The 16,685-nt window shown below is 47.0% G+C and overlaps 1 protein-coding gene across 1 annotated transcript in view; it reads left to right on the forward strand.

Moving 5' to 3' along the window:
- Positions 1-1,547: 1,547 nt before the first annotated feature.
- Positions 1,548-16,685, forward strand: part of LOC146075651 (intercellular adhesion molecule 1-like) — a 38,764-nt gene continuing 23,626 nt past the window's right edge. Inside the window, exon 1 of the mRNA XM_083185081.1 lies at positions 1,548-1,832. Coding sequence (XP_083041207.1) covers positions 1,775-1,832 — 58 coding nt within the window. The 5' untranslated portion in view covers positions 1,548-1,774. The remainder of the gene's footprint in view (positions 1,833-16,685) is intronic.

Raw genomic sequence — 16,685 nt, forward strand, 5'->3', positions numbered from 1 at the left:
CATGCACAGCGCCCCCCCCCCCGCGGTGGCGGGGGCTGCGGTGCTATAGTTACGCCGCTGGATGACACAGAGGCAGCGCATTTGGTCGGTGGAGGTGATCTCGGTTTCACCAATGCTGATGGAGATAGTGGGAGAAGAGGGGATGTTCGGGGGATGGAAGATTAGAAGTTCAGTTTTAGCCATGTTTAGTTTCAGGAAGTGTTGGGTCATCCAGGCTGAGATGGCCGTGAGGCATTCGGAGACCTTGGACAGGAGTGATGGGGATAGGAGAGATAGATTAGGGTATCATCAGCATAAAGGTGGTAATGAAAACCATAGGAGCTGATGAGGGTGCCCAGAGAGGTGGTGTAGAGGGAGAAGAGGACAGGGCCAAGCACTGACCCTTGGGGAACACCGACTGGCTGCGAAGTAGTAGGAGAGGAGGAGCTCGGAGTGGAGACGGAGAAGGAGCGATCGGAGAGGTATGAGGTGAACCAGGAGAAGACCTGTTCATACTCCCACTATCCACGTCGGCGTGGAGTTGATTTTAAAAAGTGTGGCGAGCGCAGCGAGCCCAAAGCGTGGTGAGCGCAGCGAGCCCTGCGACGGGATGCGGAATACATGTAATGTAATCCGCATCCCCTGGTGGGGCTCGCTGCGCTCCCCACCCTTCGGGTTTGGTGGCTCGCTGCGCTCGCCACACTTAATACAGTCAACTCCACGCCGACGTGGATAGTGGGGATATGAACAGGTCGGGGGACGCATAACACATTCCCTCGTGGGGCTCGCTGCATTTGCCACTCTGGCGTGGATAGTGGGGGTGTTTCAGGAAATCATTCACACCTGCCATATCATACATCTGAGACAGTAATGACGACATGTGATAACTGATAACTGGATTTTAGTGATTAATAAAGAAGAAGAAAAACCACTTAACAAATTACAATACTAAATAACAAGACAAAGAAAATAATAAAACAGTTATTCTTCAGTTTCTGCATTTACGGAAACTGCAGCTGAAGCCTTGAAAAGTGATAAAATGGAGATCGACATACAGTATAACCAGCCAATCAGCTCCTACCTGTCATTTTTCAAATACAGCCTGTAACATGGCAGTTAGCAGCTGATTGGCTGGTTGTTTATCACTCTCTAATTTATCACTTTTCAATCTTAGTACATCTGGCCCTAAGTGCCCCTGCCGTCCTGTATCCTGAATGGGCAGCTGTGTGATGTTGCTGCAGTGGCACTGTTATACCCATGACCCAACTCACTGCATGATAGTATGGCTTCTATGCCACAGCACATGTGCACAAAGTTGGCAAACATGAGTTGGAATTACCAGTGTTTCAGAGCACTGTGATATTGTATATTTGTCTAAGTGAGGGGATTTCTTATTAATAGATCTGTTTGCAAGAACCTGGAATTCCCCGTCTACCTATAGATCTAGAAAGCAATGGCCACAGATAACGGTGCACACACACAGGGCAGAGAGGATGACGCCAGAGGGTAGGCACACATGTGTAGAGCGTGCAGCCTCCTCACAGCAGCATACAGGGACCTCCCCTCCTGCCCATAGCCTACACAGGGGGGCTGGCATTACAGGAAACAACTTGAATATACAAAGAAAGAGTGAGCGCACTTTAGTGAAGCAGAGAGAGAGGACGCTGGAACAGCAGCTACAGCTCACAGACCAGACACAAACACACTCTCTGCAATCTACGTGTTTCTCCTTTACAGGAGCCTCCAGCTGCTTCTATCTGAGATTTGGGGTTTATCATCCGCAGCACATCCCACCATGGAAAAGTACTGGATGCTAATGGTTCTATTCCACATGGCCGGCATGTTTTGTATAGGTGAGTTGATTTAGGGATATGGCACTGTAGAAGTGACTTGTCCTATGTGACATACTGTATTACCCATAGGTTGTTCTCATCGTTGCCAGATGTCTTTGTTTGTAAGGGACAGTCCCTTTTTTTTGGACTCTTCATTTTCCCTCTTAATCTGTTGGGTTATTTTGTGTCTGTGCTGTGTACATGTAGTTATAAATGTCTTCTGTCCCAGTTCATTCATTATCCAAAAAGTTATCTTCTGCCTCGAACATATGCATTGATGCCTCCCCCTGTGAATGAATCAAGCAGGGGAAGTACTGGTGAGAGATAAAGCACTATAGGTGCATACACAGTGAGAGATTTCCCCCTGCCCAGTAATGCCCGGCTCAAATGGTGAAACTGAGATGCTTTCAGCTCAAAATCGCCCAGTGTGTATGGCCTTAACCAATCAGATCCTGCCATTTTTCAAACATAGGATGTAACATGGAAGTTAAGAGCTGATTGGCTGCTACTTTATATCTGTCTGCTTAATATCTCTCTCTCCTGAGCTTAGTAAATAGACCTCACAGTCTGTGATAGTTATGGTAATTGGTTAGTATCTCTCTCTGCTTTATCTTTCTCCAAGACTTGATGCATCTCCCTATGTGTTGCTGCTGTACGGTTTTCCTAGTAGATTTAGGGCCAGATGCACTCAGCTTCAAAAGTGATAAAATGGAGAGTGATAAACAACCAACCAATAAGCTCCTTCCTTATGTTTTACAAACACAGTCTGTGGCATGTCAGGTAGGAGCTGATTGGCTCTCTATTTTATCACTTTTGAGGCTTAGTGCATCTGGCCTGCGTTTGCTATAGTTGGTGATAACTTGTACAGCCTGCTCAGTGGTTGTGTTCCCTGCCAGCACTGTGGGAGGTATTCCAAGTGCCTCTCTTTGGCCATGTGAGATATGGGGATATCAATGACAGGGGCTGTGCTGAAATAGTGCACTGGCTGTACGCGGCATAAACAGCTGCCATAAACAGCGGGCTTTGGCTATGTGCTAATGTTCATAGTAAATGAATACTTGTTACACCAGGACGGGAATGAATATCCTGCCACTTCCCAGTGGCATGCTACACTTTCATTTGCAGGGCAAACCCTTGTTCTACATCCTGGGAATGTCCGGCCAAAGGAAAAAAAAATCCATTGCTTGCTGCACACATGCTGACCTGCTGACCTCCCTTCCCAAATAATGAGCCCCCCTCCTCCTCCTCCTCCTTATATATAAGCAGCGGTTAGAGGAGGGGGCTGTCCCTGGGTATCACTCTGCAGCCTGCTGATTACATATAAACAGGTCGCTTCAGTGATATCATTGCCAAGCTGACTGCACGCACAGCTTATAGGGAGATGTAGCAAGACTTGGGCCCCTATGTACTAAGCGTTGGTAAGAGATCAAGTGGAATAGTTGTCCCAAGCTACCATTCCGATCCTAATTGTTATGTCAGAGACTGTGCTAGATAAATGACAGTTATGCAGTTATGCCTACCCTCCCGGAATAGCTGGAGGGTTCCCGAAAAAGGTGGGCAAGTCTCCCGCTTGCTGCCCAGAGCCCCGCAACCCCCCCCCCCCCCCCACTTTCCCTGCTGATTCAATTACCAGAATTTGCGATCCGCAGAGAGGGGGAGAGGCTAAAATGATGCAAGTAGCAGCATTTCGCTGTATTTAGGTCCCACCCCCTCTCAGTGGGCATGGGGGCAGGGCCTAGTGATGTCAGCCTTGTTTCCCTCCAAAACGATGCATTGCCTCTCTGGGCTTCTCCCAGAGAGGTGATAATAACAGTAGGTAAGAATGAGTTATGGGGCATACACACAGTGCAATATGAATACATTATGGACTATGGGGGGAGATTCTCTGAGAATCTCCGCCCCCCTTCGCCACCCATCGCAATTATAATTATCGCATATGTTCTAACACATGGGTCCTCAAACTGCGGCCCTCCAGATGTTGTGAAACTACAAATCCCAGCATACCTTGCCACAGTTTTAACACTCCCTTATAGCAAAACTGTGGCAATGCATGGTGGGATTTGTAGTTTTACAACATCTGGAGGGCCGCAGTTTGAGGACCCATGTTCTAACTAGCAAAGGACAGCTCTTGTATTAAGAGCTGTCCTTTGCGGTGAGAATCACCGGGTCCCAGCAGGTCCTGGCGGCTCCCTCCCACACCCGGCTCTGCTGCTGCTGCGCCGGGCTCTCCTCCTCCCTGCACCCGGAAGAGGAACAGTGCAGGGAGGAGGTCACAGGTCCGGGCAGCACAGCGCTGTGCTGCCCGGACACAGGTGAGGGGGCGGCCGGGGTCCATGCGGGGCTGCAGGGGGTCGTTGCGGAGCGGCGGTGGGATGCGGTAGAAGCCCATAGGCTTCTATGGGGCATCGCCAGATTTTTCTGGCGATGCCCCCCCGCCGCGGTAACCCGGCGGGGGATGCTTAGTGCATCCCAAAATGTGGTAAAAAAAACCCCGATAACTGGGTTTTTACCGCATTTTTAGCTTAGAGAATCTCCCCCTATATCAGGCATGTCCAAATTATGGCCCTCCAGCTGTTGTGAAACTTCAAGTCCCATAATGCCTTGCCATAGTTTTAGCATTCCCTAATAGTAAACTGTGGCAAGGCATGATGGGACTTGTAGTTTCACAACTGCTGGAGGGCCATAGTTTGGACATGCCTGGACTATACAGTCCATGTTGGTCAAAAACATGGTAGATATCGCACTGTGTGTATACAGCTCGAGATGCCTATGCGTGCCCCAGTGGGGTCATTATCGCAAGAAAAAATAGACTACATAGTCGAAAATAGTGTACAATCTATAATATGAAATAGTCAAAGTCATACATAGTCAAAATTGCACAGTTTGTATGCACCTACAGAAGCCGTTTGGTTGGTTTGGGCAACTTCTCTGCATCATCTCTCTCCAATATTTGTTCAGTAACATTGGGCTGCATTATCCAGTCTTGGAATCTGTTTGTACGGGAAAAGCACAGTCAGCCAATCAGATGCTGTATCCAAGTGAAGAGTGCTGAGGGATTTACACCTTTCTCCAATTTCTAATAGTGTCAGTGGCTCCCTCCTTTGTCTAGTTCTCCACACCTTGGAAGCTTTGATACATCTCCCCTACACTGTACACTTCAGCCAGAAACGACACATTGTTGCTAGAGGAAGTGTCCTGTGAATGTGTGGCTAAAGTGTAACTACCCAGTTTGTTTCATCACTGTTTTTAATTGTACAATGGAATTTGCTGCGCTTTATAAGAACCTGTTAATAAAGACATTTATAAATAAAGTGGTTAAAGGCCACAGATGCCCATTATACCATAGGGCAGCACAGACGGCATAATGGTTAGCATTACTGCCTCACAGCACTGAGGTCATGGGTACAATTCCCACCATGGCTCTAACTGTGGAGTTTGTATATTCTCCCCGTACTTGCGTGGGTTTCCTCCAGGTACTGCGGTTTCCTCCCACAATCCAAAAATATACTGGCAGGTGAATTGGCTCCCAACAAATTAACCCTAGAATGTCTCCTGTGTGCATGTACATGTGGTAGGGAATATAGATTGTAAGCTCCACTGGGGCAGGGACTGATATGAATGGTTACATTTTCTCTGCACAGTACTGTGGAAACTGGTAATGAATAAGTAATAATAGTGGTATGACATATTCTCTGGCACTTCAGCTTCACAGGTGATTAAACAGATGCGCTCACCCTGAGATGGCTGCTTATACTGGTCCCAATCTCAGGGGTTTATTTACTAAGATAAGAGTTCTATTGGGGATGGGATGTTGCTATGGGCAACCAATCAGATTCTATCTATTATCTTCTAGAACAGGGCTGGGCAACACCGGCCCTCCAGATGTTAATGAACTACACATCCCAGGATGCTTTGCATTAGTTTTGTTATGTGGCCATGCTGAAACTGATGCAAGGCATGCTGGGATGTGTAATTCATCAACATCTGGAGGGCCGGTGTTGCCCAGCCCTGTTCTAGAAGGTGCTAAATAATAAGAAGTACAATCTGATTGGTTGTTATGGGCAACATCCCATCTTTAGTACCTGTAGAACTATAGGAAAACAGGTACTCTCCTCTAGAAAGGGTAACATAGAGGAATGTCATTAAACCAGGCATGTCCAAACTATAGCCCTCCAGCTGTTATGAAACTACAAGTCCCATCATGCCTTGCCACAGTTTTGCTATTAGGCAAAACTATGGCAAGGCATGCTGGGATGTGTAGTTTCACAACAGCTGGAGGGCCATAGTTTGGACATGCCTACATAAGAGGCTATGGATCATTGGGTTAACCCAATTTAGGTCGACATGCATTGGGTCGACCACTGATGATCGACAGGGCTTAGTTTGACATTAAATAGGTCAACATATCTAAGGTCGATTGGAAGGTCGACACAAGGTCAACAATAGGAAGGTGGCCAGTCGAAAGGTTGACATGAGTTTTTCAAATCTTTTGTCCCGAATGTCCACATAGTCGACATGGACACAGTCAAAGTGTACCGCGTCCCCTTGTGTACCGCGTCCCCTTGTGTACCGCGTCCCCTTGTGTACCGCGTCCCCTTGTGTACCGCGTCCCCTTGCGTGGCTCACTGCACTGACTGTTTTATTCCCCAACTGCAGTGGATGGTAGGGTATGAAATACCGCCTGTCGGCACATGTCGGCTCAAAAAAAACATGAAAACTCATGTTGACCTTCCCATTGTCGACCTAATGCTTGGGTCGACCTTCCAACCCTGTTGGCTTTAGTCATGTCGACTTATTTCAAGTGTTGACCTCAGCTCTGTCAACCTTCAGTGGTCAAACCAATGCATGTCCACCTGAATAGTGTTGTCTTAGCTGTGATATTAAAGACAATGCATTTGTCACACAATACTAAAAGCAGAACAATATCACATGATGCAGGACACGCTCAGTAACCTACATGAAGTTCATGTGTCAACCTTAGATGCGTCCACTCATATGATGCTGGAAAGGGAAGTGCTTGTTCCGTATAACCTGCTGGCTCAGGATTTCTGTGACATAATAAAGAAAATCAAAAGTTGGGATTATTCTGTGGGGATGGAGACCAGCTGCACGTACAGTAATACCTGAATGTGACGTTTCCTGGACATGCAGGACACGAGGAGTACAGTACATGGACGCGGGAGGGGGGGGGGGGGAGAGTCAGCGGTGCTATTTCAGCCTCCCCACGCAGACCCTGTATCACAGCCAAAGATGGAGATCACTTGGCTGCAGCTGAAAGGTGCTGGCAAACAGTGCACCCCACCCCCTCTGTAATCTGCCCACCACATACTTATCCCCTTCACAAACAAGCACTTAAACATGTTTTTAGATGGCAAGCACATTCCTGTATTAGCCAATGAACATCTTTTATTTCCCCCAATACCCATTCAGGTCAAGTATTCCTCTGCGGCATACCTTGTCAATGAGCCGCACAGGAGTCACAGGCCCTTCTGTTTCAGTTTATGCCCCATTGTTCTCTTAAATCTTCATTTTACAGACCCATACTGGGAGATAGATGCAGATGTCTGAGCAGGGCGTGGTTTGATGCTCAGATAGTCAGGTGGTCATTATTCCGACATCAGAATCCCAAATGCTTGGACTCCGTCAGGGGCAAGCGCTACAAAGCTTGGTGGCTTGCTGTGCAGCCTCTATGGGGGTCGTGGACCCCCACGAGGGAGAATAGTCCCTGTCAGTCAGGATCACCACTGTCAGGCAGTTAACAGTCGGTTTTCTAATGTCGGACTAATGAGCGTTGAATCCGGACTGTCGGAGCATCATCTTGTGGTACCTATATGCAAGTGGTTCTCAACCAGGGTCCAGGTTTTTTGAGGATAATTGAGCAAAGGTGTCTTAATTAGTACTTCAGCTATTTTGATTTAACCTAAAATACAGGTACCGGAGTAGCTGTTGGGGCGCCTGTGTGGGTTGTTGACCCAGCAGCAATCAAAAAGAAGGGATTGTCAGTCCCTGTATAGAAACACAAAGAATGGGGTATAGATTGCACTCAATTGATGACAGAAAAAGGTAAGTATTAAATGGTAAACACTTTAATTAATACATGTAAAACACTAAAATGCAAGAAATTAAATTAAAAATATTGCAACGAAATTGGAAAGGCTGCATCCAGTTATTGAAACATCACCTTAGTGAGAGTCCACAGTTCAGTGTGTGTGTGTGGGGGGGGGGGGGGGGGATTAATGTTGGAAGTATCCTCCAGACAATACACAATGTGGTATCCCTTACAATGCTTCCTCCAAGTAGGTGGGGTTGGTGGCGTTCCTCCCAAATTTGGAATATTTGAAGCTGTAGGTGGTCCACTGGGTAACCCGGTAGGTGCTTTAGAGAGGTGGCTTTCCTTCAATAGGTAGTACCATACCCAGGTGGGTGTAGAATGGCCAAATGTAGTCTGGGTCCCTGTTTTTTCTGGTCGGTGGTCTCAGAGGAGGTTGGTAGGTGATGTCTGGAACAGCAGCGTGAGGGGTAGAAGGGGCTGGATGCCTGAACCAACGCGTTTCACCGCTGAGTCCAGCTTTTTCAAATTTTGATTTAACCATCTGTTCTCAAGCATTGTTATATATATCTCTGTTAAAACCCAAACATTCTTGACCATTCACTCCATGAGCGATATGGTCAAGTATATAACCATACAGAGCTTTACGTATTTGTGAGGGTATAGGACCAAGAGGAGACCTAGTAGGGTAGGAGGAGGATGAGAATAGTGTTGATACTTTATATTCATTTGTGGAATGAATTGAAGAGAATGTGCCCAAGGGTCCAGGTAGGGAATTAACTAGGACTGAGGAAGAGCTTACCATTTTATCTCAGATCTTATCAATCTTGTCCTTGAAGTAGGAAGTAAGACCCTTGTGCGATAGTGGCTGGAGGCTTGGGTGAGGGAGGGCTGAGAACAGGGCCGTCTTTTCGTATGGGCTTAATGGGCACTTGCCCAGGGGCCCCAGGTGTATAAGGGCCCTCTGCTGATAGCTGAGGATCCCCTTTTTCCATGGATACCAGAATTTTTAAAATCGGCCCTGGGGAACTGGAGATATCCAACTTCAAAGCAGCAGTCCACATCCAACCTGTTAATTGCAGTTCCCAGTCATATTTCTCAGGTTCTCTTTCTTTCTGAGAGTATATTCCAAAAGCTGGGGCTCTCCCCTTTCTGTCGACACTAGAGGTTTGCCCAGAACCAGAGAAATCAGCCTTCCAGCAGCCGGTCCCTGCTCCAGCTCCAAACGTCTGGTGTACAGTTTTATATTTTTGTCAATGGATTGCTCTGGCTCCTGATCTCTGATCCCCAAGTCCCCAGCACCTCCTGAAAGTTGTGACTCTAAGTTTTTATACTATTGAAGGCTAAGAAATCTATTTCCAGATAATGGCGATATCTGTAGTCAAACAAGCTGCCCTTCCACCGGAAAATGACGAATATTAAGCCCACTCCATTATCCAACCCTCCCCTACGTATAAAACACCCCCTACCTCCCTGGAAGTCATTTACAAGGGACCCTTCATACAGCTCAGTGCCCCCTTCCACACGTTAGTGTTCACCCTCCCACCACCTGTGCAGTAAAGGAGTAATTAGCAGAAGTTACTGCTCCAGGTCCTACATGTTAAAGGGAAGATAGAGCACCCCCTGCCACCAGTGGGACATCAAAGCTGCTGCTTATAGCACCCCCCACCCCTAGGAGGGGAGAATGGGTAAGGGCCCGGTGCATTGCTTTGCCCAGGGGCCCACACTGCTGTTAAGATGGCCCTGGCTGAGAAGTGATTTATAAGTCACTTGGGATTAAAGTCTTGAGCAGAGATGAGAGTTTGGCAATGTGTTTGTATGGCAGTACCTAGGGCATTACTATAGGAGTGGTAAAGTTGGTGTACGAGAATTACGCCACTGATGTTCAACTTTACATGAAAGTTTTTGTAGGTGTCTTGTTCATTTGCCACAGATAGGGAAGGAAGGCTGGGGATGACCCCCAGGGATGAGTGGCCAAGCCACCCCCTAATGTGTGCACCATCGCATATGGCAGGGCATGCAAGCCGTCACTTTACACTGACTTTAAAGTAGTGTATTATGAGATGGGGATGTTGTGTTCAGAGCACACTTTCCTACCTTTCCGGGATTCCTGGGAGGCTCCCGAAAATCGGTACCACCTCTCGCCCCCGCAAAAGGTAGACAAGTCCCCCAGAATGGAGACAGCCTCCCGCAGCCCCCTCTCGTGGGGGGGTCTGTGGGGACAAGATAATGCAAATTACATCATTGTGGCCCCGCCCCACACAATACCGCCATTACACATTGGGGTTCATGACCATGTTTATGCAATAGCAATGGCCATGCCCACTCATGCACTTATTTGAGTAGCCCAACCCCAGCTCCGCTCCTTACCTCCTGGAGCTTTCTGCCCGGAGACTGCAGCCTCAAGGTCGGCAATGATAATTCAGAGGTGAAAACAAATGACACGCTGTGTGAATGTAAGCTATGGCATCAGGAGGCATCTTGTGTAACACTTATACCCCTATCAGACTGCACTCTCAACCCAGGTTATTGCCAGGTCGTTATGTCACCAACCCGGGTCAAGGTGCAGTGTGAAAGCTCCACCCCGGGTCAAGCAACCCAGGATTTCAACCCTGGTCGGGGTTGAACACAGATCTGACCTGGGTCAAGGTGCATTGCAAATGGGTAACACAGGTTGAGCGACCCAGGTCCTGTATGGAGGAGGCAGCACACACCTACAGCGTGTGCTGTGCTGACAGCAGACTCCGCATGAGCTCTCACGCTGTCAGCTGAGTACCCCCCCCCCCCCTCCTTCTCGGCAGCCCTGGGTATAGGTCAGAGGAATAAGTGAATATTAAAAAATAAAGGGAGAACTGCAGAGGAATAATAGCAATAGTTTACAAGGAAGCAGCATAAGCAGAGGCTGTAAATATAAAAATGCTATTTCCCCAGCCAAACACAGAGATCTGCTCTCTCTCTCCCACTTCTACCCTGATGAAGAAACTGCCTTGTTTATAATGTTTTCTGCCCATGCTGTGTGGTTTCTGGGGACACAAGTTGTGACATGAGAGTGGAATCATATAATGGCGCCATCTGCTGCTTAACTTGTAAACTACTGGTTATTAAAATGATGTTTCACTTTCACTTCTCCTTCCCCCATCTCCTTCTAGACGCCAGCCTTTCCCTCCACTTGATTTCATATCCCAAAATAGAAGACTTCTCACACGTTTACACAGCACATACAGGGCCAGCCAAGGAATAGTGAGAATTCAAAAGTGAGAGATTTTGGGAGAGTTTTCCTATTTTTTAAAAAGTGACAATCAATTACATGGCACAATCAACCCGGTTTTGCAGAGTAAATGATTGCCGCCAGAGGAGCCGATTTATGTTTTTGCTGGTGGGTGCTCAAGCCTGTTGAAAGGCTCAACAAGCAAATACAGTGGCCCGGCATTGGGACTCTGGAGTTACGGGCATGTGGGTGCTCATTAATTCCTGTGGGTGCTCGGGCCCTTGAGCACCCACAGAATCGGCACCTATGATTGCCGCTTTAGAACAAATTGGAAAACTCTCCCCAAATCTCTCACTTTAGATTCTCTCACAGTGAAAAAATGTTTTTTTTTATCACTGGCCAATCAGCTCCTACCTGTGAAGTTACAGGCTTGGTTTGAAAAATTACAATTAAGAGCTGATTGGCTGGTGATAAAAAAACAGACAGTAGTATATCACTTCACCGAGCTTAATAAATCTACCCCTATTTTATTTGGCCCTTAGGGTGTGAAGTACTAACAACAAAATGTGGTCAAACTACAGTAGGCAACGCCATCTATAGATCCTACTGTTTCCACATGGCAGCAACCTGGTGCATATGCTGTACCAATGCTCTGTCCTGGCATGTGCTACCTTGAGATTCATCCAGCCCCATACCTCCCAACTTCTGTCCGTATAAACCGCGCGAGTGTCCGAAAAGGGGACGGGCGTATGCAAATGAGGGTGCGGCTTATGCTAATTAGCCGCGACCTCATTTTCATACGAGAATAGACGCTGTGCGCATGCGCACAGCGTCTATTCTACTAGATTGGGGGTCTCCCAACTGTCACCCCCCCCGCAGCGGGACAATGCCTGCCGCGGGTGGGACAGCGGGACAGGACCCGAAAATCGGGACTGTCCCTCTAAAATCGTGACAGTTGGGAGGTATGCAGCCCCCAAGCTGCATAAAACACCCATAATTGTGCCCATTTTGCACCTTTGTTTTTTCCAGAATCTGCTACATGATGCATGATGTGTCAATCTCCCCTTGTACTCAACGATTTTTGTGGTGTTATTGTTGTTGTTTAGAGTGTGAGTTCTGTCCTTTGTGAGCCAGAAACAAAGACAGCAGTAATTCTAGTGAATGTCAGGCTCTGGCAGCAGATATACCAGGATCATTGTAGCAGATACACAAAGGAATAATTTATAAGTGGGTTCCAGTGTATAGTTTGACAATATCTCAATCTTTTTCGCAGCACCCCATAAAAGATTTAAAAAATGCCAAGGTACACAATCAGTTCCCCACAGGGAAAAACACATTGACCCACACAGGAAAAAAAACTCATTGGCCCACATATGAAAAAACAATCACACCGGTCCACACAGGTAACTAAAATAAAATACATTGGCCCTCACATGAAAACAATAGACCAGGGAATAACATTTGCACAGGTGGTGGTGGGCATCGTTAGCTCTGGTGGCACACTTAAGAACAGCTAAAGTGGTTGAAAAATGCTGATCTAGATAGTCGATAGGTCAACACCATATGGTCGACGTGGTCAAAAGCATGACAGTTTCAAAAAGTCGACTTGACAATGGTTGACACATGCTTTTGGTCACACATTTCTCGACCTTTTTTGTGTCGACCATTTCAATGTTTACCTTTTTGTATCAATCTTGTCGACTTTTTGACCCCCGCCGACCTAATGCAGGTCAACCATATGAGGTCAACCTAGTGTGTAATTACTGTCAATTTTCTCTGCCACACTCGTATATGTTGCAGTAAACAAAGCGGGGAGGTACAGTGCCTCTAAGAAGCACAAGCTAAGGCAGACTTCCTCCACTTCAAACTTATGCTCTCATCCTTCAGGGCTGCCCTTTCCCTCTTCAAAATTCTTATCGCCTCCCAGTCTTCCAACCCCTGAAGCCTTTTTGCCACTGTCAACTCCCTCCTCTGCCCACCTAATCTCACCCTCCTCACCATCTGCTCTTGACTTTGCCACTTATTTCACATCCAAGATTGACTCCATACGTCAAGACATTGTATCCCACCAGAACGCCAACAACCAGCCACCTCCTATCCCATACCACCCCTCCCCTTCCCTCTCACCAACTCTGACCTCTTTCTCCCATGTATCTGGTGAGGAAGTTATGGCCCTCATCCATTCCTCCCCCACCACCACCTCCCCACTTGACCTTATCCCCTCCCACCTCCTCCGCTACCTCTCTCCTTCTGCCTGTTTCCATCTTGCCCACCTTCTCAATCTCTCCCTCTCATCGGGCACTGTCCCCTCTGCCTTCAAGCATGCTTTTGTCTCCCCTATTCTTAAAAAACCTACCCTCTCCAACTACCGACCCATCTCTCTCCTCCCTTTTACCTCCAAACTCCTCGAGCGTGTTGTCTGCAATCTCCTCCCACTCTCTGCTTGACCCATTCCAATCTGGATTCTGTTCTCTCCACTCCAATAAAACTGCACTCACAAAAGTCTGCAATGATCTTCATGCTGCCAAATCTAAGGGCCTCTACTCTCTGCTTATTCTTCTTGACCTCACTGCTGCTTTTGACACTGTGGATCACCCTCTCCTTCTCCAAATCCTTCACTCCCTTGGTCTGCGTGATACTGCTCTCTCCTGGCTGTGCTCCTACCTCTCTAATTGTTCCTTCTCCTCTCATGACACTACCTCCTCCCCACTTCCACTAACCGTTGGTGTCCCACAAGGTTCTGTTCTTGGTCCTCTCTTTTTCTCTCTCTATACATCCTCTTGAGCTCATTAGTTCTGTTGACTTCCAATATCATCTCAAATCTTACGCTCTACTCACTTGTATCACCAACTGTCTCTCTGCTATCTCTTCCTGGATGTCCCAGCGCTTTCTCAAATTTAACATGTCCAAGACTGAGATGATCATCTTCACCACCCTCCCACACAACCCCAAATCCCACAATCTCATTATCTATTGATGGCACGACTATCACCTCTAGCCCCCAAGTACACTGTCTTGGAGTAATCCTTGACTCCTCTCTCTCCTTCAAACCACATATTCAGCACCTCTCACAAACCTGCCATTTTCATCTCAAAAATATTTCCAGAATTAGACCTTTTCCCACCCAAGATGCCACTAAGACCATTATCCACTCACTGATCATATACAGGCTGGACTACTGCAATCTCCTCCTAACAGGTAACCCTGACAAATGCCTGTCTCCACTCCAATATATCCTCAATGCTGCAGCCTGGCTCATCTTCCTCAACAAACGCACTACCTCCACCTCTCCTCTTCTACAAGCCCTTCACTGGCTTCCCTTCCCTTTCAGAAATCAAGTTAAACTTCTCACACTCACTTACAAAGCCCTCACCCACTGCTCTCCCATTTACATCTCTGACCTTATATCCCTTTACAATCCCACTCGTCCCCTTCACTCTAACACCCGTCGGCTCTTCTGCCGACTTATTACCTCCTCCGACTCCTACCTCCAAGGTTTTTCAGGTGCTGCTCCCTTACTCTGGAATTCTCTACCTCTCCCCCTCAGACTCTCCACTTCTATACAGAACTTCAAACGGGATCTTAAGACCCACTTCTTCACCAAACCCAGCAAACTGTCCTGCTAACTTTCTGTTCCTCGCCCTGTCTACTCCCCCTCCTGTGTCACCCCTGTCTGTCTGCCTCTCCTCTTTAGAATGTAAGTCTTCAACTTCACCAAAGCCCGCTGTTTGCTGCCACCTGGATACTTATGGTGCAGTAATCGTCTGATGTTCCTATAATCATTTACCCTGTATTTGTTCTGTATTAGCTTCAACTGTAAGTCACTTTTTTCCTGTTTTGATTATGTGTACTCTGTGACTGGGCGCTGCGGAACCCTTGTGGCACCATATAAATAAAGGATAATAACAATAATATACGTTGGATACAGGTGTAGTGTATCCCAGTCACTGGTGTGAGCGTTCTCCCCCTACAGGTAGAATGGTCAGATGGGGCATTGACAGAATGCCACCATTCAGTATGTTGGCATGGTCTGAATGTGGTACACTTGCAATGCCGCAATGCCATCAGGCCTGATTTATAGGTGGATGCAAATCACATTGCGACCTTCAATTCCGTACACTACCGCAGTGTACTTTATTGAAGGTCGCAATAGGATTTGCATCCACCTATAAATCAGGCCTGATGGCATTGCGGCATTGCAAGTGTACAACATTCAGACCATGCCAACATACTGAATGGTGGCATTCTATCAATGCCCCATATGACCATTCTACCTGTAGGGGGAGAACACTCACAAATATACAAATTCTGCAGATGCTGAGATTTGTTCTGATCTACAAGTCCCATCATGCTTTGCCACAGTTTTGCTTTAAAGGAATGCTAAAACTATGGCAAAGCATGCTGGGATGTGTAGTTTCACAACAAATGGAAGGCCACAGTTTGGACATGCCTGCCTTAAACTAACTGCTTACATGGTGACACATGTGTGAGTGAGACACTTGCATGAGTGAGGGCTCCCCTTTTAGCCTGCTCTTGTATATTTTGCCATAGATTCATTTCTATGGTGTTTTTTAGGAGGTGCCTGCTTGCTCCTGAGTCCTGACTTTAAAAGTGGGAGGTGCAACTGTGTTGTGCCTGAGTCCTGTGAGGGGAAGATGTTATATGTGGCCAATGCAATGTATGCAAAGGCCTCTGGGACCTTGCACAGCCCCGAAGAGAGAGATGACCAGGATATTCCTCTGCTTATGCACTTATGCACGTTTTTCTTGTAACCATTTATTAAGTTTCACTTAAATTATGTGAAAACAGCTGTTGGGTGACAACTTTTTTCCTCCGGAACTGTGTGTTCAGCCAGATCCAACGGCCTTCAAAGGAATTCTAGTTTGAAGCGAGTGGTTTGTTTTCTTTCTCATCAGATATTTGGCACCTTCCACCACAGAGCATTGTTTGCCTGGCCTGCAGATCTTTGTGTTGTGGAGTATCCACGGGGAGTAGGACAAACACTGAGTGCACAGAACCTGACACACTCCGGTGCAGATGGCACATTGTGATGGATGGTACCACTGTGTAACGGAGCCGGTGGCTGGTTACTTTCCCAAATATTAGGATACACGGGCCACGGCCATAATTTATGCAGGATTCAAGTTTGCAATTTTTAAGCCTTGCAAAACATTTTAGGGGTGATGTGATGTACAGTATGCTGACTGTTAATACTGTAAAGGCTTTTAATACTGTAAATTCAGAAAGGGGTGTGGCCACAGGTAAAGGGGCGTGTCCACGTCCCCTTTCCTATACCATACAATGGTCAGTTGGAGATCCAAAAAAGGTACAGGCCATAAAAAAACGGTACTGTACCTGCCAAAAAGGTACAGTTGGAGGGTATGTGAAAGTAACCAGCACAATAGCGCGGCCTACTGATTCAGGTCCACAATTCCTATATCAATCTGATTAAACTTTGTCCTAATGGCTGAAAAAATAAGAAATACAGTGGTGTATTTAAAATGGGTGCAATGTGCTCGGTGAACATGGGCTCCTGACTCCAAGGGGGGCCCACATCACACACACACTGCACCCATTTTTTTTTAATACTTGCCCTGCCGGAGTCCTGCGATGAAGG

This window comes from Crinia signifera, chromosome 4 (assembly GCF_055691185.1).
Source record: "Crinia signifera chromosome 4, ASM5569118v1, whole genome shotgun sequence".
Classification (NCBI taxonomy): domain Eukaryota; kingdom Metazoa; phylum Chordata; class Amphibia; order Anura; family Myobatrachidae; genus Crinia; species Crinia signifera.